At 38.7% G+C, this 27,412-nt stretch overlaps 1 protein-coding gene and 1 long non-coding RNA gene across 3 annotated transcripts in view; both read right to left on the bottom strand.

Moving 5' to 3' along the window:
* LOC307191283 overlaps window positions 1-27,412 on the bottom strand; it is a 131,270-nt gene that overhangs the window by 64,150 nt on the left and 39,708 nt on the right. For both annotated transcript variants that reach the window (XR_013829679.1, XR_013829680.1), the window contains exons 2-3: window positions 20,421-20,521; window positions 5,787-5,843 (exon numbers count right to left, since the gene is read on the bottom strand). This is a non-coding gene — a long non-coding RNA (uncharacterized lncRNA). The remainder of the gene's footprint in view (window positions 1-5,786; window positions 5,844-20,420; window positions 20,522-27,412) is intronic.
* LOC307191280 (olfactory receptor-like protein OLF3) lies at window positions 18,004-20,404 on the bottom strand. The gene is given in 3 exon segments (XM_079931215.1): window positions 18,004-19,688; window positions 19,691-20,051; window positions 20,055-20,404. Coding segments are annotated over 3 exon segments (936 nt in total). The 5' UTR covers window positions 20,325-20,404; the 3' UTR covers window positions 18,004-19,383.

Genomic DNA, 27,412 nt, shown 5'->3' with positions numbered 1-27,412 from the left:
ACCTATGGGATGCAGTAAAAGCAGTTCTAAAAGGGAAGTTTATAGCAATACAATTCTACCACAAGAAATAAGAAACACCTCAAAAAAAACAACCTAACCTTAAACCTAAAGCAGTTAGAGGAAGAAGAACAAAAAAACCCCAAAGTTAGCAGAAGGAAAGAAATCATAAAGATCAGATCAGAAATAAAAAGAAATGAAGGAAACAACAGCAAAGATGCATAAGACTAAAAGCTGGTTCTTTGAGAAGATAAACATTGATAAACCATTAGCCGGACTCATCAAGAAAAAGAGGGAGAAGACTCAAATCAATAGAATTAGAAATGAAAAAGGAGAAGTAACAACTGACACTGCAGAAATACAAAGGATCATGAGAGATTAGTACAAGCAACTATATGCCAATAAAATGGACAACCTGGAAGAAATGGACACATTCTTAGAAAACCACAACCTCACGAGACTGAACCAGAAAGAAGTAGAAAATATAAACAGACCCATCACAAGCCCTGAAATTCAAACTATGATTAAAAATCTTCCAACAAACAAAAGCCCAGGACCAGACGGCTTCACAGGCGAATTCTATCAAACATTTAGAGAAGAGCTAATACCTATCCTTCTCAACTCTTCCAAAATATAGCAAAGGGAAGAACACTCTCAAACTCATTCTACAAGGTAACCATCACCCTGATACCAAAACCAGATAAAGATGTCACAAAGAAAGAAAACTATAGACCAATATCACTGATGAACATAGATGCAAAAATCCTCAACAAAATACTAGCAAACAGAATCCACCAGCACATTAAAAGGAACATACACCATGATCAACTGTGGTTTATCCCAGGAATGCAAGGATTCTTCAATTTACACAAATCAATCAAAGTAATACACCATATTAACAAACTGAAGGAGAAAAACCATACAATCATCTCGATAGAGAAAAAGCTTTCAACAAAGTTAAACACCCATTTACGATAAAAACACTCCACAAAGTAGGCACAAAGGGAACTTACCTCAACATAATAAAGGCCATATATGACAAACCCACAGCCAACATCGTTCTCAATGGTGAAAAATTGAAACCATTTCCACTAAGATCAGGAACAAGACAAGGTTTCCCACTCTCACCACTATTATTCAACATAGTTTTGGAAGTTTTAGCCAGAGCAATCGGAGAAGAAGAAGAAATAAAAGGAATCCAAACTTGAAAAGAAGAAGTAAAGCTGCCACTGTTTTCAGATAACATGATACTATACATAGAGAATCCCAAAGATGGTACCAGAAAACTACTAGGGCTAATCAATGAATTTGGTAAAGTAGCAGGATACAAAATTAATGCACAGAAATCTCTTGCATTCCTATACACTAATGATGAAAAGTCTGGAGAGAAATTAAGGAAACACTCCCATTTACTATTGCAACAAAAAGAATAAAATATCTAGGAATAAACCTACCTAAGGAGACAAAAGACCTGTATGCAGAAAACTATAAGACACTCATGAAAGAAATTAAAGATGATACAAACAGATGGAGAGATATACCATGTTCTTGGATTGGAAGAATCAACATTGTGGAAATGGCTATACTACCCAAGGCAGTATACAGATTCAGTGCAATCCCTATCAAACTACCAATGGCATTTCTCACAGAACTAGAACAAAGTATTTCAGAATTTATATGGAAACACGAAAGGCCCCGAATAGCCAAAGCAATCTTGAGAAAGGAAAACGGAGCTGGAGGAATCAGGCTCCCTGACTTCAGACTATACTACAAAGCTACAGTAATCAAGACAGTATGGTACTAGCACAAAAAAAGAGATATAGATCAATGGAACAGGATAGAAAGCCCAGAGATAAACCCACACACATATGGTCACCTTATCTTTGATAAAGGAGGAAAGAATATACAATGGAGAAAAGACAGCCTCTTCAAGTGGTGCTGGGAAAACTGGAAATCTACAAGTAAAAGAATGAGATTAGAACACTCCCAAACACCACACACAAAAATACACTCAAAATGGATTAAAGACCTAAATGTAAGGCCAGACACTATAAAACTCTTAGAGGAAAACATAAGCAGAACACTCTATTACATAAATCACAGCAAGATCCTTTTTGACCCATCTCCTAGAGAAATGGAAATAAAAACAAAAATAAATAAAGAGGACCTAATGAAACTTAAAACCTTTTGCACAGCAAAGGAAACCATAAACAAGATGAAAAGACAACCCTCAGAATGGGAGAAAATATTTGCAAATGAAGCAAATGACAAAGGATTAGTCTCCAAAATATACAGGCAGCTCATGCAGCTCAGTATCACAAAAGCAAACAACCCAATCCAAAAATGGGCAGAAGATCTAAACAGACATTTCTCCAAAGAAGATATACAGATTGCCAACAAACACATGAAAGGATGCTCAACAACACTAATCATTAGAGAAATGCAAATCAAAACCACAATGAGGTATCACCTCACACTGGTCAGAATGGTCATCATCAAAAAATCTACAAACAATAAATGCTGGAGAGGGTGTGAAGGAAAGGGAACCCTCTTGCACTGTTAGTGGGAATGTAAACTGATACAGCCACTGTGGAGAACAGTACAGAGGTTCCTTAAAAAACTAAAAATAGGGCTTCCCTGGTGGCGCAGTGGTTGAGAGTCCACCTGCTGATGCAGGGGACATGGGTTCGTGCCCCGGTCCGGGAAGATCCCACATGCTGCGGAGTGGCTAGGCCCGTGAGCCATGGCTGCTGAGCCTGCGCGTCTGGACCCTGAGCTCCGCAACAGGGGAGGCCACAACAGTGAGAGGCCCACGTACCGCAAAAAAAAAAAAAAAAAAAAACTAACTAAAAATAGAACTACCATACGACCCAGCAATCCCACTACTAGGCATATGCCCTGAGAAAACCATAATTCAAAAAGAGTCATTTATCACAATGCTCACTGCAGCTCTATTTACAATAGCCAGGACATGGAAGCAACCTAACTGTCCACCAACAGATGAATGGATAATGAAGATGTGGCCCATATACACAATGGAATATTACTCAGCCATAAAAAGAAATGAAATTGAGTTATCTGTAGTGAGGTGGATGGACCTAGAGTCTGTCACACAGAGTGAAGTAAGTTAGAAAGAGAAAAACAAATACCGTATGCTAACCCATATACATGGAATCTAAAAAAAAAGTGGTTCTGAAGAACCTAGGGGCAGGACAGGAATAAAGATGCAGACGTAGAGAATGGACTTGAGGACACGTGGAGGGGGAAGGGTAAGCTGGGACAAAGTGAGAGAGTGGCATGGACATATATACACTACCAAATATAAAACAGATAGTTAGTGGGAAGCAGCCACGTAACACAGTGAGATCATCTCGGTGGTTTGTGACCACCTAGAGGGGTGGGGTAGGGAGGGTGGGAGGGAGACGGAAGAGGGAGGAGATATGGGGATGTATGTGTACGTATCGCTGATTCACTTTGTTATACAGCAGAAACTAACACACCATTGTAAAGCAATTATACCCCAATAAAGATGTTAAAGAAAATACAATGAGAAGCAAGTGAAAGGATTCAAGCTGAACAGGGGCACGGTATGATTCATGCTTGGAAAGATAACTTTGTCATTGCAAAAGATTCTAGGGAGGCAAGAGTGGGAGTTGTGAGACTATTGGAGGGTGCTCAGGGAAGGTGACAGTAACCTTGAAAGCGGTGGTTTCAGGGAAGTGAGTGCACTGAAGATCCATTTTAGAAGCATCTTTAATGGTAAATGATGGATTAAATATGGGAGGTAAGAGAAGAGAGAAATCAAGGAGGAATATCAGGTATATGGCTTATCATATGGAATTGTGCCATTTACTATGATGGGGAAATCTTGGGATGTTAACGGACATTTCCTCAGATTTGAAGAGATGGCAATGGGCATGAATTTGGTAGGGTTTTGTTTTGACGAGTTTTAACATGAAGCCTGAACAATCAGTCCAGAATATTCTCTATTAATAATTTATCAATTATTGCTAGATGCTGGGAAATTTGCTAAGTATTTTTTGAATATCCCATTTAATCTACAAAACCAACCAGTGAGGAATTGTTACTCTGATTTCACAGAGGACACTGTAGTTTAGACTGATTAAGTAACATTTCCAAGTTTGAGAGTAATGAAATCAGAATTACAGTGAAGCCATGGTCTGTCTGACTACAGAAGCATAGCCTCAACCGCTAGGCTCTCTCATGTACAGATAAGGAATACCAGATTTTGCCCTCAACACCTTTTTTATATTTAAAATTTCTGATAACTTTAGGAAATGTTCTCTAACTGTACTGAAATTTCATTATAGGCACAGGCTATTAGAGATGAGCTCAAATTTTAAGAAATGTGACACAGATACGTATTTAATCACACATATAAACAGCAATGAACATATAGAAATGCCTGGTAAATGTATCAGAGAAGAGATAATCATTAGATTGAGTCTTAAAATATAAATAAGTTAGAGGATGAGGCATTTTAGGCAGATGAATCAGAGTGAACAAAGGCATAGAGATAGGAAATAGCCTGACATTTTCAGGGAAGTAACTCATTAAGATTTACCTGCTCTGTGAGTGGGCAAGTTAATGAATGAACAGAAAAGGAGAGACAGAAAGTGGGGGACAGGAGAGCGAGAGAAAGGAGGTGGGGGAGAGAGAGAGAAAAGGAGAGATAAAATAGTGTTAAGGACCAGATCATGGAGACCTTCCTATGAAGTACTAAGGGATTTAAGAATTATCCCGTATTATAGACAGTAAGTAATCACTGAACGTCTTTCAGCAGCTGATAACATCCTCACATTCCACCCTGGTTACTGATGTGAGGGAGGGTGGATCTGGATGCGTCAGGGTTGCCAAATCAGAGATTAAGACACGAGTTGGAATACACCCTCATACTTTACAGACACACTCTTAAAGACACACACAAAGAAAAGAAAAATCACCCCAGTTACAATTTGTTAAAGAAAAAAGACAACCAATATTTAGACATACCTGCTCATAAGTCATACAAGCAACTCTGCACTCCTAGAGGAAGCTCAACAGAAGACCTCCCTTTCTCATCAACTAAATGAAGAGCGCATAAGCACTAACCATTGCACACAGATAGGAGGAATTAACTATATGTGTTGTCAATGTATTATCTTACCATAAACTTTGTAGACCTTTTCACTCATAGTAGTTGCTACTCCACTACCGTGTACTCAAACTTGTTACCCTCTCATTTGAGATTTTTACCAATGATCTAGAATCAAACACCTTAGCTTTTTCTCTCCATTCTTGTGCCTGCTGTGTGTACACTTTCTTTTAATTCTGTCTGGATTCTGTACAAGGGTAGATTCCAAGCAATTAAAATTTGATAAAAATATAACCTCCTTCCCTGTCAAGACAACAGCAGTTTTTGTAGCCACCATCACAAATGAATTGCCGGGAAGATGCAGCAGTCTGCAGTACATGGATGTCAGAAGGCATAACAGGAATCTGTAGGTTGGGATCAGAACCGGATGTGCTTGTTTCTGACCCAACTTCAAGAGATGCCCCTCAAAAATAGTAGGGGGAATGTGTTCTCTCTGCTCACTGCATATATGGCTGTACTTAGAGTTCAGAAGATGAGATTATCACCCTGACTGATTGCTGGAGATTGAGGGTGGGTAGGAGGGAGAAGCGTGATAACAGAATTAAAATTTTGGATTTAAACATTGCCGTGCTGTATGAACCTGAAACAGAGGTGCCTGTATCGTTAGAAGGTGATGTTCTGAGGGGACACTTACCTTGGCTCTCAGCAGCCTCTGAGGGGGTAGAATGTGAAAAGAAATTCTTCACTGATTCTAAAATAGGAAGAAGTAGAAAAGAAAGGTTCAGGTATTGAATAGCTGTGAGGAACCCACTCTCTAAAACCTACAAAGTGTGAAAGGGCACAGATTACCCAACTGCTTCCAAACTGATCGCCAGGACCAGATGAGAGGTGAGCCCTGGGCACCAGGACCACATCTGTGCCTGATGTGGCACCGGGATGACCATGCCAGCACCCTGGGGCCAGAGCACCCACTGCCTTCCTGGTGGAAGCTACAGTGGTCGTAGGCACACCAAGCTGTGAAGATCTTTGCATTCTGAGGGCTTTATGTGGTTTCAAGACTTTGCCCTACATCTCTGCAAACACCCAAGAGAAAAGTACTTTGACAATGGCAGTTCAGGCCTCTCGTGGGAGCCATGAGAAATTTCTATTTGCCTATTGTACAATCTTATTTTATACAACATTAGTTCCACAGGGGAAAGAAATTCACTCATGGCTACATGCTTTGAGAAGAACCACATTTGAATTTATTCTTTGCTGAAACACGAAAAGAAGAAAAAGTACTACTTTTAAATCTATTTATAGATTTTCAATTATTATTCAATCTTCAGTTGCTTGAAACAGGATAATCATATCAGCACTCCAGGGGAGATATTAATATCCAAAGTAAACATATTGCTAGACTTCAGTAAAATTTTAAATAAAAGCTTTTGTTTTAAATGCTTGTGCCATAATTGTATGCTAAATAAATTTATCATGATGGGATCATTATTACTTTGTCAGCTGCCTTTGGGAACCACTTGACCAGTATTTCATGTTCTGGGACAAAAACTCTAGTTTACTGAAATCATTCCTCTGTAATCTGATGAACTCTTAAGTACCCTCACAGAAAGAAAAGCTGTCAAATTCACTGGGGTTTCATAAAATGATAAATGGAAATATTGGCAGTTATAAGCAATTCAGTCTGCCACATGTGTTTACGGTTATCAAGCAGCCTTTAACATAGTTTATCTTAGGGCTGAAGTATAAAAAACAAATTGCAACAAATAAAACTAAGGCATTTCTTTCAAATCCCTGACCCCTATTTATCTCAAAATCCTAGCATCCCCCAAAATGTCTGCCATCCGCCAAAACGTTTCATTTGATATCATCCACAATTTTCCAAAATGGATTTTAAATCTATCATGATGTGGTGGTCACTAATGGAAAGAAATGGCAGAGTGTCCACCAAACAATAACTGCACTAACCACGTTCTGGTCACCTGTTGTGGTGGCAGTGTGCCAGGGAGACTAAAAAGGGGGAGCACACTTCTACTCCAAAGATAGGGAATGTCCGCCTAGTAGTTCTACGAATTACTGTGTCTGTGAGCCTTTATACAGCACGTTTAGGGTCCGAACTTCATACAAATAATCCCAAATAGGTTAGAGATGCTCATCAGATACAAACCGGCTATATTCCATGACATGCTGACACTATCTTATCCTAGCAGCTATACAGGCTTTTCTTGGAGCTGTTTTTTTATACTTGTTGGCAGTTCCAGGTTGGAGAATTTTGCAGATCTCTGTCCAGGATATGTGGGAAGCATTAAGGAAACCCAGGGAACTCACTGTCTGTTGTGTTGTCCCTCAGGTCCTGAGGTCCCTTGGCTATGTTCTTCCTTTCTTCGGTGTATTCTTGTATCTGTTCTGTTATGCCCAGATTTTTTAATTGTAAAGGACAGTTCACTTTTTTATCGCTAAGTGGTATTCCAGTATACGGATATTACCCTGTTTGTTATCTATTCACCATTTGATGGACATTTGGTTCTTCTTGAGGCATGCTTTAGACACTTACCCAAGACGTATATATCTCTGCCTTGGTCTTCACTTCCTGCAGAGCCTGAAGGTCACCCAGAGGCGAAATCCTTCTCAGCCTTTTTCTAAGCATGACTCCAGCCTTGAGCATGCCTGAAGCCTTCTCAATTCTCTGGCATGTACCTGAGGTTTTAAAAGCCCTTATTCTCCTATATGTATCCTTTTCCAGCCTCTTCCTTCCCAATCTTTTCAGTCTGGCTGTTGGCTGTCTCGACTGTTAACACTAGTGTCAGGCTGCAATACTTTTGCCCTTAAATACTTTCCGCAAACGCCACATGGAAAGCCATCCCAGCCCTAAGAACACTGAGTCAGTGAAACAAAGGCAAGCCTTTATGTCAGCCCTTCAGGTAGCTGCCAGATAAGTTGAAACAACCAAAATTCTTTGACAATAAGGTCCAGATTGCTGGTTTTAACTAGCAACCTCCACCAGGAGTATAGACTGTCACGTTCATGGCTGTCACCAATATGGGAGGTGAGAGGTAATAAGTGGGCAATTGAAATGCCCCAGCACTATTTTACCAAAATGCAGCAGTTTCAGTCTTTATTAATCTTTCCCCTTTTTGTAGTCAATTTTTTACTAGATTTCGGAGTTCTACAAAAGTTAATTCCAAAAGTTTTTGCCAGCTTATTTGCTGTTTTGTGGAGAAATAAAGTCTTGAAATTCCCTATTCACCGTTTTCAGTAATGTTTACAGAAACATTACCTTAAATATGTATAGAATATAATTTATATTTATATATTTAACCTACATATTTAAATGCATATACACACACACATACTTTGTATATTGTCTTTGCATCTTTCAACTTTGCCAAACTCCCTTATTAATTCCAAGGGCTTTATTGTAGATTCTTGGAGATTTTCTATGTAAATGATAATGTTGCCTGAGAATAAAAATGATTCTATTTATTTCTTTCTAATTTGCATTCCTTTTATTTCTTTTTCTGGCCTTATCACTTTCCAGATAAAGAAAAATGATGATCATGGACATCAGGTACTGTTCACAATCTCAAAGGGAAAATTATTCAGTTCTTCACCGTTAAGTATGACGTTAGCTATGTTATTTGTATATAAACTTTATTAGGTTAAGAAGTTTCCTTCTACACCTAGTTTGTAAAGATTTTTATAATTAATGTTGAATTTATTTACTTTTTTGCCATCTATTGAGGTGATCAATTGGTTTTCCCTTTTAGTCTGTTGATATACTGAAATATGTACACTGATTTATTTAAGGATGCTGAACTAAACTAAAATATAAACTGTTCTTTTTTTGTAAATTACCAGATTTTATTTGGTAATATTTTTAGAATTCTGTGTGTCTGTTCCTGAATGTTATTGGTCTGTGGTTTTCTTCTTGTAATGTCTTGGTTTGGTTCAGTGTGAGGGTAATACTGGCTTCATAAAATAATGTGGTGTTTACTCCTTTTCCGTTTTTTGGAAGAGTTTGAACTAGTATATATAGTTTAATAGAATTCACTAGAGGAGCCATCTGGGCCAGGAAAGGTTTTTCATTGTACCTTCAATTTCTTTTATAGGTAGAAAATTTGCAGGTTACCTATTTCTTCTTATGCAGGTTTTGGTACTTTTTGATTTTCCAGGATTTTATCTATTTCATCTAAATTCTTGAGATTATTGGCGTAAATCTATTGAAAATATTGTCTTAGTATTTTTTTGAACAAATTAATTTTTTGAAGTATAGTTGATAACAACGTTGTGTTAGTTTTTCTGATGTAGACCAAAGTGTATATATTTTTTCTTTTTCATATTATTTTCCATTATGATTTATTACACAATATTGAATATAGTTCCCTGTGCTATACAGTAGGACCTTGTTTATCTATTTTATATATAGTAGTTTGTATCTGCTAATCCTAAACTCCCTATTTATCCCTCCCCAGCCCCATTTTCCCCTTTGGTAACCCTAAGTTTGTTTTCTGTCTGTGAGTCTGTTTCTGTTCATGAATGAGTTCATTTGTGTCACATTTTAGATTCCACATGTAAGTGATATCACATGGTAACCGTCTTTCTCTTTCTGATTTACTTCACTTAGTATGATAATCTCTAGATCCATCCATGTTGCTGCAAATGACATTATTTCATTCTTTTTTATGACTTAGTAGTATTCCATTGTATATATGTACCATATCTTCTTTATCCATTCATCTGTCAATGGACATTTAGGTTGCTTCCACGTCTTGGCTACTGTAAATAGTGCTGCTATGAACACTGGATGCATATATCTTTTTGAAATATAGTTTTCTTGTGCCCAGGAGTGGGATTGCTAGATCATATGGTAATGTTATTTTTAGTTTTTTAAGGAACCTCCACACTATTCTCCATAGTGGTTGTACCATTTACATTCCCACCAACATTGTGGGAGGGTTCCCTTTTCTCCACACCATCTCCATTTATTATTTGTAGACTTTTCGATGATGGCCATTCTGACTGGTGTGAGGTGATAATCTCATTGTAGTTTTGATTTGCATTTCTCTAATAATGGAGTATGAGCAGAGGTCTAGGGTATGATCACCAAAGTTGATGATTGAAGTGGGTCAGAGGACAAAACAATGGAAAGAAATAGAAAGTCAAATAACAGAGATGCCAGGATACTGAATGGATCTTTTGCATTGATGTAGAAATTTTCACGTGTACAACAGAATTAGTAGTAAACCAGCGTAAAATAAGGAGGATGGATGGTAAGTGAAGAAAAAAAGAGGGGATGATGGTGCAACAGTCTGATACCATATGCTTCAAAGGAATTGGAGTAATTTAGGAAAAAGTAAAAAGAGCAATGGTCTGGAAGTGGCAGAGGATCAGGAAAGATACCCTCTTCACTTTCCTACTCAGTATTAGAGAAAATGAGTGTGCATTTCAGAGGACTGAGTGGAATCAGAGCTCTCAGTGAACAGTCGGCTTGACATTCAAGTACGAAAGAGAAGAATACATTTTTAAAAAGTCATTCAGAATATAGAGCATTTTGCTGATAATGGAGCACAAGTTTCAGGGGACAACTGGGAATGATTGTGATAATCAGAGCAGATTAGTATTTTGGTCAGATATTTAGGACAAATTGAGATAAAAGATGATGATGGACAAGCTGTAAACTGTGGACTTCCTGCCAAGCCTCAGATACACAGGGTTAAGAGGCATGAAAGAATTACTTGGGATAGTCTCTTAAGGGAAAGTGGTTAATCAGAGGTAATTAAGACCTCTTTCTAGACACTGGGCTATATCCAAGTCCTTATTCCCTCGGGGGGCAGCAGCTTCATTTTGTACTCCCCACTCTGGCCTTTGTTTCTTCACTTTCAACATAAAGAAATTTAGAGTTTTGGTTTTCTTTTTCTTAAAGATTTGATGAAAGTTCATAATAATGCAATTGACAAGGAAATTTAGTTATTTCTGACATATACATTTTAAAGTAATAACTAGAATTATGACTTATAACATTATAAAAGAACATATAAGATTTTTAGAACTTTCATGTAATATCTGAAACATTTATATTAACATATTTTCATACAAATAACCCAAAGAAAGTTTAGTTGTTTTTTTTCTGTTTGTTTTTTTATACTGCAGGTTCTTAATAGTCATCAATTTTATACACATCAGTGTATACATGTCAATCCCAATCGCCCAGTTCATCACACCACCATCCCCACCCCACCATGATTTTCCCCCCTTGGTGTCCATACGTTTGTTCTATACATCTGTGTCTCAACTTCTGCCCTGCAAACCAGTTCATCTGTACCATTTCTCTAGGTTCCACATCCATGTGTTAATATATGATATTTGTTTTTCTCTTTCTGATTTACTTCACTCTGTATGACAGTCTCTAGATCCATCCACGTCTCAACAAATGACTCAATTTCGTTCCTTTTTATGGCTGAGTAACATTCCATTGTAAATATGCGCCACATCTTCTTTATCCATTCGTCTGTCGATGGGCATTTAGGTTGCTTCCATGACCTGGCTATTGTAAATACTGCTGCAATGAATATTGGGATGCACGTGTCTTTTTGAATTATGGTTTTCTCTGGATATATGCCCACTAGTGGGATTGCTGGATCATATGGTAGTTCTAGTTTTAGTTTTTTAAGGAACTTCCATACTGTCCTCCATAGTGGCTGTATCAATTTACATTCCCACCAACAGTGCAAGAGGGTTCCCTTTCCTCCAAACCCTCTTCAGCATTTGTTGTTTGTAGATTTTCTGATGATGCCTATTCTAACTGGTGTGAGGTGATAGCTCACTGTAGTATTGATTTGTATTTCTCTAATAATTAGTGATGTTGAGCAGCTTTTCATGTGCTTCTTGGCCATCTGTATGTCTTCTTTGGAGAAATGCCTATTTAGGTCTTCTGCCTGTTTTTGGATTGGGTTGTTTGTTTCTTTAATATGGAGCTGCATGAGCTGTATATATATTTTGGAGATTAATCCTTTGTCCACTGATTCGTTTGCAAATATTTTCTCCCATTCAGAGGGTTGTCTTTTCGTCTTGTTTATGGTTTCCTTTGCTGTGCAAAAGCTTTGAAGTTTCATTAGGTCTCATTTGTTTATTTTTGTTTTTATTTCCATTTCTCTAGGAGGTGGATCCAAAAAGATCTTGCTGTGATTTATCTCAAAGAGTGTTCTTCCTATGTTTTCATCTAATAATTTTATAGTGTCCGGTCTTACATTTAGGACTCGAATCCATTTTGAGTTTATTTTTGTGTATGGTGTTAGGGAGTGTTCTAATTTCATTCTTTTACATGTAGCTGTCCAGTTTTCTCAGCACCACTTATTGAAGAGACTGTCTTTTCTCCATTGTATATCTTTGCCTCCTTGTCACAGATTAGTTAACCATAGGTGCGTGGGTTCATCTCTGGGCTTTCTATCTTGTTCCATTGATCTATGTTTCTGTTTTTGTGCCAGTACCATATTGTCTTGATTACTGTAGATTTGTAGTATAGTCTGAAGTCAGGGAGTCTGATTCCTCCCACTCTGTTTTTTTCCCTCAAGACTTCTTTGGGTATTCGGGGTCTTTTGAGTCTCCATACAAATTTTAAGATGATTTGTTCTAGTTCCGTAAAAAATGCCATTGGTAGTTTGATAGTGATTGCACTGAATCTGTAGATTGCTTTGGGTAGTATAGTCATTTTCACAATGTTGATTCTTTCAATCCAAGAACATGGTATATCTCTCTATCTGTTGGTACCATCCTTAATTTCTTTCATCAGTGTCTTACACTTTTCTGCATACAGGTCTTTTGTCTCCCTAGGTAGGTTTATTCCTAGGTATTTTATTCTTTTTGTTGCAGTGGTAAATGGGAGTGTTTCCTTAATTGCTCTTTCAGATTTTTCATCATTAGTGTATAGGAATGCAAGACATTTCTGTGCATTAATTTTGTATCCTGCAACTTTACCAAATTCATTGATTAGCTCTAGTAGTTTTCTGGTGGCACCTTTAGGATTCTCTATGTATAGTATCATGTCATCTGCAAACAGTGAGTTTTACTTCTTCTTTTCCAATTTGTATTCTTTATATTTCTTTTTCTTCTCTGATTGCCATGGCTAGGACTTCCAAAACTATGTTGAATAAAAGTAGTGAGAGTGGACATCCTTGTCTCCTTCCTGATCTTAGAGGAAATGCTTTCCATTTTTCACCATTGAGAATGTTGTTTGCTATGGGTTTGTCATATATGGCCTTTATTACATAGAGATAGGTTCCCTCTGTGCCCACTTTCTGGAGAGTTTTTATCATAAATGGGTGTTGAATTTTGTCAAAAGCTTTTTCTGCATCTATTAAGATGATCATATGGTTTTTATTCTTCAATTTGTTAATATGGTTTATCACATCGATTGATTTACGTATATTGAAGAATCCTTGCATCCCTGGGATAAATCCCACTTGATCATGGTGTATGATCCTTTTAATGTGTTGTTGGATTCTGTTTGCTAGTATTTTGTTGAGGATTTTTGCATCTATATTCATCAATGATATTGGTCTGTAATTTTCTTTTTCTGTAGTATCTTTGTCTGGTTTTGGTATCAGGGTGATGGTGGCCTCATAGAATGAGTTTGGGAGTGTTCCTTCCTCTGAAATTTTTTGGAAGAGTTTGAGAAGGATGGGTGTTAGCTCTTCTCTAAATGTTTGATAGAATTCACCTGTGAAGCCATCTGGTCCTGGACTTTTGTTTGTTGGAAGATTTTGAATCACAGTTTCAATTTCATTACTTGTGATTGGTCTGTTCATATTTTCTGTTTCTTCCTGGTTCAGTCTTGGAAGGTTATACCTTTCTAAGAATTTGTCCATTTCTTCCAGGTTGCCCATTTTATGGCCATAGAGTTGTTGTAGTAGTCTCTTAGGATGCTTTGTACTTCTGCGGTGTCTGTTGTAACTTCTCCTTTTTCATTTCTAATTTTATTGGTTTGAGTCCTCTCCCTCTATTTCTTGATGAGTCTGGCTAATGGTTTATCAATTTTGTTTATCTTCTCCAAGAACCAGCTTTTAGTTTTATTGATCTTTGCTACTGTTTTCTTTGTTTCTATTTCATTTCGTTCTGCTCTGACCTTTGTGATTTCTTTCCTTATGCTAACTTTGGGTTTTGTTTGTTCTTCTTTCTCTAGTTCCTTTAGGTGTAAGGTTAGATTGTTTGCTTGAGATTTTTCTTGTTTCTTGAGGTAGGCTTTTATAGCTATAAACCTCCCTCTTAGAACTGCTTTTGCTGCATCCCATAGGTTCTGGATCATCATATTTTAATTGTCATTTGTCTCTAGGTATTTTTTTATTTCCTCTTTGATTTCTTCAGTGATCTCTTGGGTATTTAGTAACGTATTGTTTAGCCTCCGTGTGTTTGTGTCTTTTACTTTTTTTCTCCTGTAGTTCATTTCTAATCTCATAGCGTTGTGGTCAGAAAAGATGCTTGATATAATTTCAATATTCTTAAATTTACTGAGGCTTGATTTGTGACCCAACACGTGATCTATCCTGGAGAATGTTCTGTACGCTCTTGAGAAGAAAGAGTAATCTGTTGTTTTTGGATGGAATGTCCTATAAATATCAATTAAATCTATCTGGTCTATTGTGTCATTTAAAGCTTCTGTTTCCTTATTTATTTTCATTTTGGATGATCTGTCCATTGGTGTAAGTGAGGTGTTAAAGTCTCCCACTATTATTGTGTTACTGTCAATTTCCTCTGTTATAGCTGTTAGCAGTTGCCTTATGTATTGAGGTGCTCCTATGTTGGGTGCATATATATTTATAATTGTTATATCTTCTTCTTGGATTGATCCCTTGATCATTATGTAGTGTCCTTCCTTGTCTCTTGGAACATTCTTTATTTTAAAGTCTATTTTATCTGATATGAGTATAGCTATTCCAGCTTTGTTTTGATTTCCATCTGCATGGAATATCTTTTTCCATCCCCTCACTTTCAGTCTGTGTGTGTCCCTAGGTCTGAAGTGGGCCTCTTGTAGACAGCATATATATGGGTCTTATTTTTGTATCCATTCAGCAAGCATGTGTCTTTTGGTTGGAGCACTTGATCCATTCATGTTTAAGGTAATTATCACTATGTATGTTCCTATGACCATCTTCTTAATTGTTTTGGGTTTGTTTCTGTAGGTCCTTTTCTTTTCTTGTGTTTCCCACTTAGAGAAGTTCCTTTAGCATTTGTTGTAGAGCTGGTTTGGTGGTGCTGAATTCTCTTAGCTTTTGCTTTTCTGTAAAGCTTTTGATTTCTCCATCGAATCTGAATGAGATCCTAGCTGGGTAATGTTGGTTGTAGATTCTTCCCTTTCATCACTTTAAGTATATCATGCCACTCCTTTCTGGCTTGTAGAGTTTCTGCTGAGAAATCAGCTGTTAACCTTACGGGAGTTCCTTTGTATGTTATTTGTCGTTTTTCCCTTGCTGCTTTCAGTAAGTTTTCTTTGCCTTTAATTTTTGCCAATTTGATTACTATGTGTCTCAGCATGTTTCTCCTTGGGTTTATCCTGTATGGGACTTGCTGTGCTTCATGGACTTGGGTGGCTATTTCCTTTCTCATGTTAGGGAAGTTTTCAACTATAATCTCTTCAAATATTTTCTCTGGTTCTTTCTCTCGCTCTTCTCCTTCTGGGACCCTTATAATGCGAATGTTGTTGCATTTAATGTTGTCCCAGAGGTCTCTTAGGCTGTCTTCATTTCTATTCATTCTTTTTTCTTTATTCTCTTCTGCAGCAGTGAATTCCACCATTCTGTCTTCCAGGTCACTTACCATTCTTCTGCCTCAGTTATTCTGCTGTTGATTCCTTCTAGTATAGTTTTCATTTCAGTTATTGTATTGTTCATCTCTGTTTGTTTGTTCTTTAATTCTTTAGGTCTTTGTTAAACATTTCTTGCATCTTCTTGATCTTTGCTGCCATTCTGTTTCTGAGGCCCTGGATCATCTTCACTATCATTATTCTGAATTCTTTTTCTGGAAGGTTGCCTATCTCCACTTCATTCAGTTGTTTTTCTGGGGTTTTATCTTTTTCCTTCATCTGGTACATAACCCTCTGCCTTTTCATCTTGTCTATCTTTCTGTGAATGTGGTTTTTGTTCCACAGGCTGTAGGACTGTAGTTCTTCTTGCTTCTGCTGTCTGCCCTCTGGTGGATGAGGCTATCTAAGAGGCTTGATGGGAGGGACTGGTGGTGGGTAGACATGACTGTTGCTCTGGTGGGCAGAGCTCAGTAAAACTTTAATCCACTTGACTGTTGATGGGTTGGGCTGGGTTCCCTCCCTGTTGGTTGTTTGGCCTGAGGCAACCCAACACTGGAGGCTACCTGGGCTCTTTGTGGAGCTAATGACAGACTCTAGAAGGGCTCACACCAAGGTGTACTTCTGAGAACTTCTGCTGCCAGTGTCCTTGTCCCCACGGTGAGCCACAGCGCCCCTCCCCCCCCGCCTCTGCAGGAGACCCTCCAACACTAGCAGGTAGGTCTGGTTCAGTCTCCCCTGGGGTCACTGCTCCTTCCCCTGGGTCCCGATGCACACACTGCTTTGTGCCCTCCAAGAGTGGAGTCTCTGTTTTCTCCAGTCCTGTCGAAGTCCTGCAATCAAATCCCACTAGGCTTCAAAGTCTGATTCTCTGGGAATTCCTCCTCCCATTGCCAGACCCCCAGGTTGGGAAGCCTGACGTGGGGCTCAGAACCTTCACTCCAGTGGGTGGACTTCTGTGGTATAAGTGTTCACCAGTCTGTGAGTCACTCACCCACCAGTTATGGGATTTGATTTTACTGTGATTGTGCCCCTCCTACTGTCTCATTGTGGCTTCTCCTTTGTCTTTGGATGTAGGGTATCTATTTTGGTGAGTTCCAGTGTCTTCCTGTTGATGACTGTCCAGCAGCTAGTTGTGATTCTGGTGTTCCCGCAAGAGGGAGTGAGAGCACATCCTTCTACTCCGCCATCTTGGTTCCTCTCCTCGAAATTTAGAGCTTTTAAAACTCAATTTTACACTCAGAAGGTTTTAGCTTGTTGCCTGTCTTATCACAACTTCAGTTTCATGCCCCCCAGTCCTTCATTTAAACCATCTTTTGTTTGAAGTTTTCACATTTTTTGTTGTATTGCCTGTAGTCTTAATGAAGGATGAATGGGTCATAATTTTGAGTTCTTGCGTATGTAAGTATGTATTTCTATCACCATTTAAAAGTGAATGATGTCAAGAGAATGGAATGACAATCCAGATGCTGAGAGAAAATTTTTGCAAAAGATACACCTGATACAGAACTGTTATCTAAAATATACAAGTAACTCTTAAAAATCAACAATAAGAAAACAAACAACCTGATTAAAAAATGGCCCAAAGACCTTAACAGACACGTCACCAAAGAATATATCGAGTTGGCAAATAAACATATGAAAAGATGCTTCATATCATGTGTCATCGGGGAAATGCAAATTAAATCAACAGTAAAATACCACTACACACCTGTTAGAATGGCCAAAATACAAAACACTGACCACACCAAATGCTGGTGAAATATGGAGCAATAGAAACTCTCATTCATTGCTCGTGGGAACGCAAAGTGATACAGCCACTTTGGAAGACAGTTTGGTGGTTTCCTACAAAGCAAAACATACCTTTACCACACGATCCAGCAATCATGCTACTTGGTATTCACCCAAAGGAGTTGAAAATATGTTCACACAAAACCTGCACACGAATGTTTATAAGCAGCTTTATTCACAATTACCAAAACTCAGAAGCAAGCAAGATATCCTTTAGTAGGTAAATGAATGAACTGTGCTACATGCAGACAATAGAATTTTATTCAGTTCCAAAAAGGAATGATTAAGCCATGAAAAGACATGAATGAACTTAAATGTAAATCTCTAAGTGAAAGTAGTCAATCTGAAAAGGCTGCATACTATACGATTCCAACTGTAAGACCTTGTGGACCACTTTCTTCCAAGTTTGCAGTGATACATAATTGACATGTACTATTTTGGTGTTTATTTTTATAACTTTTTCTGCTTATTGTATCCATTGAAAAAGAAAGACAAAATAAACAGAAGGAAAGAACTGGAGAATCAAAATTCAAAATAATCTTGGCAAGTTGGTGTGATGTGTGAAAATCAGGAACAATTAGCAGAACAAAATGCATATACCTTTGTTTAAGTTAAAAAAAAAGAAAAGAGTGTAATGGGTGTAGAGTCTTTGTAACCAGATTATAGGAACCAGGTCTTGGGAAATTAGTTGTATAAAAGACTGGTGGGCTTCCCTGGTGGCAAAGTGGTTGAGAGTCCGCCTGCTGATGCAGAGGACACAGGTTCGTGCCCCAGTCTGGGAAGATCCCACATGCCGCGGAGTGGCTAGGCCCATGAGCCATGGCCGCTGAGCCTGCACGTCCGGAGCCTATGCTCCACAGCGGGAGAGGCCACAAGAGTGAGAGGCCCGCGTACCGCCAAAAAAAGACTGGTAATGAATAATTTTGGAAATAAGATAGTGGTGATGTTTGCACAGCATTGCAAATGTAATTAACGCCACTGAAGTGTACACTTAAAAATGACTAAAACAGCAAATTTTGTTACATATTGTATGTTTTACCACAATAAAAAAAGACTACAGTGAAGCCACAGATTTCTCATCTTAAAAGCAAATGAGATCCAGCATAATGGCCTGAACAAACATTCTATCATATATTATTTATTTCAGGATATAATATCACAGTCTAGACTAAGGCACAGATGGTATTGAAAGTTTCAAAACTGATATTTTTTAAAGAGTTGAAAAAACCATTTGTGGTTATCCTGGAGGAAATTAATTTTCCTCCAATACTACAAACAACTGGAGTATTGTCATGTAGAAAGAAAAACAGACATTATCTATTCTGTTCCACAAAAGTATAAGTGAACCTAATTGGTGGAATTCATCTACCCATTCAATCCACAAACCAGGTCTGCTTGATGAAGTCATGGCTCATTTCTTTAAACACTGGTACGCTAATAAAATTTTTAAACAGGCAGATGATGTCTAAATACTACTGAATACCTGAGAGAAGACGATCTAAAAAAAGGCCCTCTGCTGAATCACTGACATGTAAATTACCTGGTATTGGCCTATATAAGGAAAGCCATTAATCACGTGGAGGAATTCTTCATTTGAAAGCGAGGGTCTGACCATAACAGTCTTCCTTAGTGTGAGTGTGGCAGTCCCACCTTCACTTATCTGATCTCCTTTTTGATTCTGCTAATAGATAGCAAGAAGTTCTTATAGTCTTTACCCTTTATCTCTGAATTTCTCTAAAAATTTATAGAGAGCAGCCATAACGTCTTTATTCCTCAAGCTGTAAATCAAGGAGTTCAACATAGGTGCCACCACAGCATAGAACAGAGCAACCGTCTTCTCCTCTTCCACTGAGGAGGCTGACCGTGGCCCCAGGTAGGTGAAGATGGCAGTCCCGAAGCACACGCAAACCACAGTGAGGTGAGAAGCGCGCGTCCCGGGCACTTTGCTACGTCTCTGAGTAGAACAGATGCGCAGAATGGCAACAACTGTGCGGCCACAGGAGACCAGAACCAGGGGAAGGGAAGCACGATCACCGGAAATACTGAGGCAACCACCATGACCTCGCTGAAGCAGACGTCCACACAGACTAGCCGCAGCCCTGCTAGGGTCGCACAGGCAAAGTGATTAATAACACTGTGACACGGGAGAAGCCGAAAGGTGATGACTGTTTCCATCAGTGAATTCACGAAACCAGCCACCAGGCAGCCGGCAGCCAGCCCCAGGCACAGCCCTCTGTGCATGACGACTGTGTAGTGCAGCGGGTAGCACACCATCACGCAGCGGTCATAGGCCATGGCTCCCAGCAGAAAGAACGCAGACCCACCCAATGCCAGGGGTGCACAGAGCTGGAGCACACAGCTGTGGAATGGGATGGACTTCTAGACTGAGAGCAGGTGGGCCAGCATTTGTGGGGCAAAACTGTTTACATAACAAAGGTCCACAAAAGATAAAACACTAAGGAAGAAATACATGGAGGTATGAAGCCTGCTGTGCAGTCCGATCAGAAGAAGAATGAGGAAATTTCCCACAACAGTCGCCAAGTACATGGCCAAGATCAAGACACAAAGGGAGACTTGAGTCCCCCAGTCACTGGACAGCCGCAGCAAAATGAACTCACTCACCCATGTCTGCGTTTTATTTCCCTGGCCCATGAGTTTCTCCGGACTGAACTAATGATGTCAAAATAACAAATTAAGGAAAATCAGAATTGGAAGGTGGCTTTTAGACCACAGGGAGAACCTACCCACCTGAACTTAAAGTTCTCCTTGAATGTCTCAGCCAAATCATCATCCAAACTCTGCCTGAACATATCCGTAGATGAAGAACACAATGGGACCCAGTTTTGCAGCTGGAAATCAAGGAGAAAAAAAGTTACATTCTTGAAATTCAATTTACTGGAAGATAATTTCTTCTCCTAAACATCTGCTCTTAAATGGAGGAAAGAAATTAATGAAGTGGTTAGACAAAATCCTAGTCAATTTAGTAGTTATTATAGGGGATAATTTCTTTCTTTCTGGTGCGACATTCTTTAGCCCACATGACTTTTTCTGAATTCTACATGATGTTCTATACCATTTTTTTTTTTAAATGTGTGTGTGTGCGCTTTTTTTGTTTGTTTGTTTTTCAGTAAATTTATTTATTTATTTATTTTTGCTGTGTTGGGTCTTCGTTTCTGTGCGAGGGCTTTCACTAGTTGCAGCGAGCGGGAGCCACTCTTCATCACGGTGCGCGGGCCTCTCACTGTCGCGGCCTCTCGTGTTGCAGAGCACAGGCTCCAGACGCGCAGGCTCAGTAGTTGTGGCTCACGGGCCTAGTTGCTCCACGGCATGTGGGATCTTCCCAAACCAGGGCTCGAACCCGTGTCCCCTGCATTGGCAGGCAGATTCTCAACCACTGCGCCACCAGGGAAGCCCTGTTCTATACCATTTAACTTTCTTGTTTTGTTTACTCTGGATACCTCAGACACAACTCTACTCACCCCTCCTTAATGAACTGTATCCATGAAATCCTGAATGTTTTAAGTGATATTCTCATACTTCTTATTACTAAGTGATTTTGAATTTATTTTCTGTAATTTGCCCTTTTAATTTGAGAGTGGCAGGTGGAAGGCCTCCTCTCCACCCACCTCATACCAGTGGCCCAGGTGGGCAAGATCAACCCAGGATGGCCAACTTCAAGACTCAGGCTGAATGAAGAGAAGGTATACAGAGCTGCTAAAGTTTATCTCTTATGTCCCCCAAGGGAAATTTAATAAAGCATGTAATGATGTCAGGTTATTACTTAATAATAATGTTTTCTCAAGGAAGGGACAACTTATTTCCCAATATAACAGGGATCAGTCCCCAGCAGAGAAGGCAGAAGGATAGATAATCAGGTCTTAATTACAGAACATGACGACAGAGACAGTAGTGGTTTTTTGACCCAAAATCAAAATTTCTTTTATGTTTGCTCACTTAAAGAAAGAAATAAGTGATCCATAACTCAAATACACAGATGGGAGTTTGAGGTCTCTGAGACCATCCTGGGACAGTGCACGAAAGAGTCACGTGAAGAGAATTACTCCCATGGCTTCCATACTATTCATGCTATAATTATAGATGGACGGCAGATTACACTTATTGAAAGTTTCCAGTTTCAGCATAAACTTTTAGAATGACTGTTACAGATCACACCACTTATAACACAGATGGTTGGAGTACTTAATATTATAGTTTATTATCATATGGTTAGTTATAAAATATTCAGAATTTAATATTGCTTTGAATAAGGTCCAAAATGTCAAGGAATTATTAAAAAGAGAGCTTTCAGAAATTGTGTATCACACAGAAATTAGTGGAAATGATCAAACAATGTCAGATACCACGTTCAAGACCTTGCACCGAAAGCTTTCAGTCACTTACACCAAAATTGATTGGAACAAGACACTCAGCTGCAACATTGGCAAAGAAATGCACAATATTTAAAGATATAAATAATATTCTTCACTACATGAAAAGATAAAGAATTCAAACTCTTGATGACAAATAGGTATAGTTTATAATCAAGAATGAGATTTTTTCTAGAATGCTGAAAATTAACAGCTTGTCAGCCTCACAGCTACAAACCAATAGTCTAGTCTTAATGATTGTGCATTCCCTTCTTTGTAATTTTATTTTGCATTTTACCTATTTATACATCAATTTCTTTTTGTTCTGCTACATTTTACACTGGAATAAAAATTATTGTCATTATACTTGTTGGAAATTTTCCTAGTCATTTCAAGCCATGATAAAAATATGGACTGGTAATATGTACAGTGCTTTCCTATTCCTATGTAAATGGACTCTGGCATTCCAATGCTTTTTAGAGATTTACCAATAGCTAGAGACCACACTATAAAATACAGCTGAATGCAAGACCCATCCATCCCTCCGCATCCATTCACTTTATTCCCAGTATATGGCTGCCTATGCTTGCAGTTTTCAGAATATTTGGACTGAGAGAGTCATCAGGCCCATTGTGACAGAAAAGGGAGTTTTCTGGAAAATTCATTATAAGTACTTTATCTGGGGATATCAGTTTTGCATCTAAGCATCTGAACTATATTTTCTCCACATGGAAGTGTTTGCTCTTCTTTTTACTTTCTCCTTCCCCACCTAATATCATGATGGCTATAGATGGCCATGATGTGTATATCTATCATATATTTGTGGTTCCACGTATTAGTGAACTCACACAGTTCAAACCCATGTTTCAAAGGTCAACTGTATATATGTGTGTATTTTTTTCAAAACTTGCTAACAACATAGATATTGAAGAAATTAATATTTTGTGTTTAATGCTTTATGTTATGATTTAATTAAATAAACAACTAGGTAAATCACTAATAAAACCTAAAACATACCAAAGTGGATGAATTGTTTCCAAGAAGTATTTCTACTGTGACCTGTTCTTTAAAGGAATACCAGTGATTTGTCCTACATTGTATGTTCAGGCCTGTCTCCCGGGGCTCAAATGTAACTGTGATGCAGGAACTCTTCCAGGTTTATCAGCAGGTATATATGTGCAGATAGGTAGCATGGATGTGACAGTGACAGTTAACGGTAGATTCATTTACACTGTTTACACTTCTATAACCAGGACTCAAACGAATGTCAATTTTTAAAAGTCAATGTAACAACAACAAAAAAATGGTGTCTTTTTACCTATCTCCAAAACCATATCCCAAAAAAAGGGTAACTGTGCTTAAAGTCATGTTGCTTTTGCTCAGTAATGAAGTCAAGCAAGTGAATTTCCAAGTGACACATTACTTGCAAGCAATTTTGTCTTTTTTAAATAAAGTACCTTTGATATTTTTAAAAAGTGATGTGTAAAGTCAAAGTAAACCTGTTTCTTTGTAAAACTGTTTCAAATAATTTAACAGGTCAATTGCCCTGTGAATCACTGAATGGTAAGGTTCAGTTTTAGAAAATGTTCTCAGTCTTGTCTATTATTTTGGAGACAGATGGCAGGAAGAAAACAAACAAGCTCCTGAAACACTTTTGCCCAGAGTGCAAAAATCCACTGGAGTGGGAAAGATGGTAAGAGAAGAAATAAGAATCATAATAACACTTATTTTTATATTGAGTTGATATAAATACTTCATTTGCTGAACACTTACTCTGTACTAGGCATCATACTACTTTATACATCTACTAATATAATATAGTATAATAATATTCACAACAACACTCTGAACTTTGGCTTATTAGCTTTGTTTTACAGATGGGAAAAGGACTAGACCATGGAGGAGTCAGCAGGTAAACAGGATTATCTGATAGCCTGGGGCACATCAATCATCCTGCTCCTACACATAGCAGACCTTGTGTGTAGCACAGTCATTTTTTAAAGGTTGTGGATTCACCTAACATGGAAATCAGAAGACATATCAAGAGGACTAACTGAGTTCCTACTTTTGATCCATTTACTTCACAGTCATGGTGGACCAGAGCAGGTACTTCTCACTCACCTATGAAGTTGAAGTCTGGCCTTCAAGCCACATCAGCAACATAAGGAAAAGAAACACAGCCCATCACCCCTATTAGGGACTCTCTTCATGAAGTATGTGATTAACTGGCCTCTTTCATAAGTTTGAAAAGGTGATCATGCTTCTACTTTGTGTCTCATATGGTGATGAAAACACAACATCTTATAATGGATACATGGCAGGAAGTTTTCTTCCTCTTATAAGAGAAAATTAAGGGCTCTAATTATGGAAAATAAGGAAGAAAACAATTTAACAGAACTGGATAAATCGAGTGCTTATTTTTTTTAATTAGCTTTCAAAAGAAGATTTGAACCTAAGGATAGTTTTCTCTAGCCAAAAATATCCCTAACAAGTAAGAGATGAGACATGACGAAGGGTCCTGGTCTGAAGGTATGAGTTTTGTCTGGTTGGGAAGCTTTGTCCCTTCTGAGCTGTCTGCCACGGGGAGCTTGGAATCTACCCTCTGTGGCGGTGGGCGCTTATAAATAGTGCCAACACATCCCCTGCTGTGTAAACAGCTACTATCGCACCAACACAGAGAGTGGGCTACGTTTCCAGGTCACTGGGCAGTCACACCAAAGGCAGAGGAAAACTGCTGAGTGGCCATGTAGCTAAGCCAAAATCATTACACAGGTGGAGGAGAGAGCCAGGAGTTCTCTCCACTCAGAGGAGCACTTTCCATAGTGTCCTCTTTGGATCCCACACATAAGCACACTCACTCACGCTCAAGCTGTTGACAAGCTCCTTTGCAAACCTACTTAGCTGTACACTCACAAACATAATCTGAAGAGCCGGAACGTATTTTTTAGGATAAGTTTCTACTAGAGGCCAATATATCAAGCCACCATACTCTTAGGTTTGAGGAGTATGGCAGGAGAGGCCATGGATCACAGGAACCTGGTTTCACAATTTATGTTGCTAAATAAGTGATGAAGACAGACTGAAAATGCCTGGCTCACCTCTGGAGAATGGAGGAGGCCATCCTGTGCCTTGGAAAGATGGCAGGGCTGGGAAAGTTATGGAATTTGAAGCAAGTGCAGTTGGAACAGGTAACTTTTTATAACTTAGTGATAAAACCTCAAGGGGCCAATTATTTTTTGTTTATTAGATTTCTTTTATTTTCCATTTCCCACTGTCTGGTCACTTCTGCATCTAACACCCTAACCTACATTTCAACTTTGCAAATGAACATTTTGTTTCCTTGTCCCTGGAGCATGGGAAAAGGAGCTTGCCAAACTTTAATTTCTCAAGAGAAGTGTGTCTGAGTCTTCAGTGATAACACTTTTGGATGGTGGGAATTTTTATCCCACTTTAGGACTGTGAAGATTAAATCGAAACTTTCTCATTCCAACTCATCCATCTCCACGTTCCTCTAAGCAATAGCTCCTGGACCGGGCAACTCACGGGACCACTGAGATGCTCTATGGTACATCATCTAATCCGAGGTTGGACAGGGAGAGTTTTTTATGCCAATCCCTAAACAGATGTTGCTTATTATTGGGCTGCTCTCAGGTTTGGAATTCTACCATCACATCCTGTAACCTTAGCAATTTCACCTTTCCCTTCACTTTAAGGAAGATGATCTTTCATATCCTGGTTTGTACTTAGGGATTTTTAGCATTGGGAACCTTTAATAAAAGTACAACCTCCTCTGTGAAAACCCTCTAGTGAGGATGTTAAGTGCTGTGCAGTGGTACCTCTAGTCCCCATTTCCCTTTCCCAGGTGTGGGAAGGGAGATTTCCACTGTACGCCTTGTCTATGTCAGAGTGCCCAGTCTGTTCTCATCCTCTGCTCAACTACCTGGCATTGCCCCAGAGAAGGGCTTATTCTAGGAGCTGGTGACAAAAGCATCTTCTGGTGACCTAAAACCATAAAACTCTAGGAGAAAACATAGGCAGTTTACTCTTTGACATCAGTCTCAGCAATATTTTGTGTGTGTTTGTCTGTCCCCTCAGGCAAGGGAAATAAAAGCAAAAATAAACAAATGGGACTACATCAAACTAAAAAGCTTTTTCAGGGCTTCCCTGGTGGTGCAGTGGTTGAGAGTCCGCCTGCCGATGCAGGGGACGTGGGTTCGTGCCCCCGTCCGGGAAGATCCCACATGCCGCGGAGCGGCTGGGCCCGTGAGCCATGGCCGCTGAGCCTGCGTGTCTGGAGCCTGTGCTCCGCAACGGGAGAGGCCACAACAGTGAGAGGCCCGTGTACCGAAAAAAAAAAAAAAAAAAAAAAGCTTTTTCATAATGAAGGAAATCATAAAATGAAAAGACAACCTACTGAACAAAGGAAAATATTTGCAAATGATATACTGGAAAAGGGGTTAATATCCAAAATATTTAAAGAAATCGCACAACTTAATATCAAAAAAAAAAACCCCAAAGAGGTCTGTTAAAAAATGGTCACAGGACCTGAATAGACATTTTTCCAAAGAAGACATACAGATGGCCGACAGACACATGAAAAGATGCTCAACATCACTAATCATCAGAGAAATGTGAATCAAAACCACAGTATCACCTCACACCTGTCAGAATGGCTATCAACAACAGTTCCTGTTGGTGGGAATGTAAATTGGTGCAACCCTATGGAAAAATGTGGAGGTTCCTCAAAAAATTAAAAACAGTACTACACAGTCCAGTAGTTCCACTTCTGGGTGTTTTCTGAAGAAAACAAAAACACTAATTCAAAAAGATATATGTACTCCTATGTTCATTGCAGCATTATTTACAGTAGCCAAGATATAGAAACAACCTAAGTGTCTACAGATAGATGAATAAATAATGAAGAGGTGATATATAGCTATATACACAATGGAATATTACTCAACCATAAAAAAGAATGGAATTTTGTCATTTGTGACAACACAGATGGACCTAGAGGATATTATGCTAAGTGAAATAAGTCTAACAGAGAAAGAGAAGTACTGAATGATTTTACTTATATGTGGAATCTAAAAAAACAAAACAAACCAACAAAAAAAACCAGAAGCAGACTTAACAGATAAAGAAAACAAACTGGTGATTGGAAGAGGGGTGGGAGGTTGGGGAAAATAGGCAAGAGAGATTAAGAGGTACCAACTTCCAGTTACAAAATAAATAAATCACGGAATGTGATGAACAGTATTGGGAACATAGTAATTTGTAATAGATTTATCTGGTGACAGACGGTTATTAGACTTATCATGGTGATCAATTTGTAATGTATATACATGTTAAACTACTATGTTTTATACTTGA

This window comes from Stenella coeruleoalba (assembly GCF_951394435.1).
Source record: "Stenella coeruleoalba genome assembly, chromosome: 9".
In the NCBI taxonomy this organism is placed as follows: domain Eukaryota; kingdom Metazoa; phylum Chordata; class Mammalia; order Artiodactyla; family Delphinidae; genus Stenella; species Stenella coeruleoalba.
This window is presented reverse-complemented; position numbering and strand designations above follow the sequence as displayed.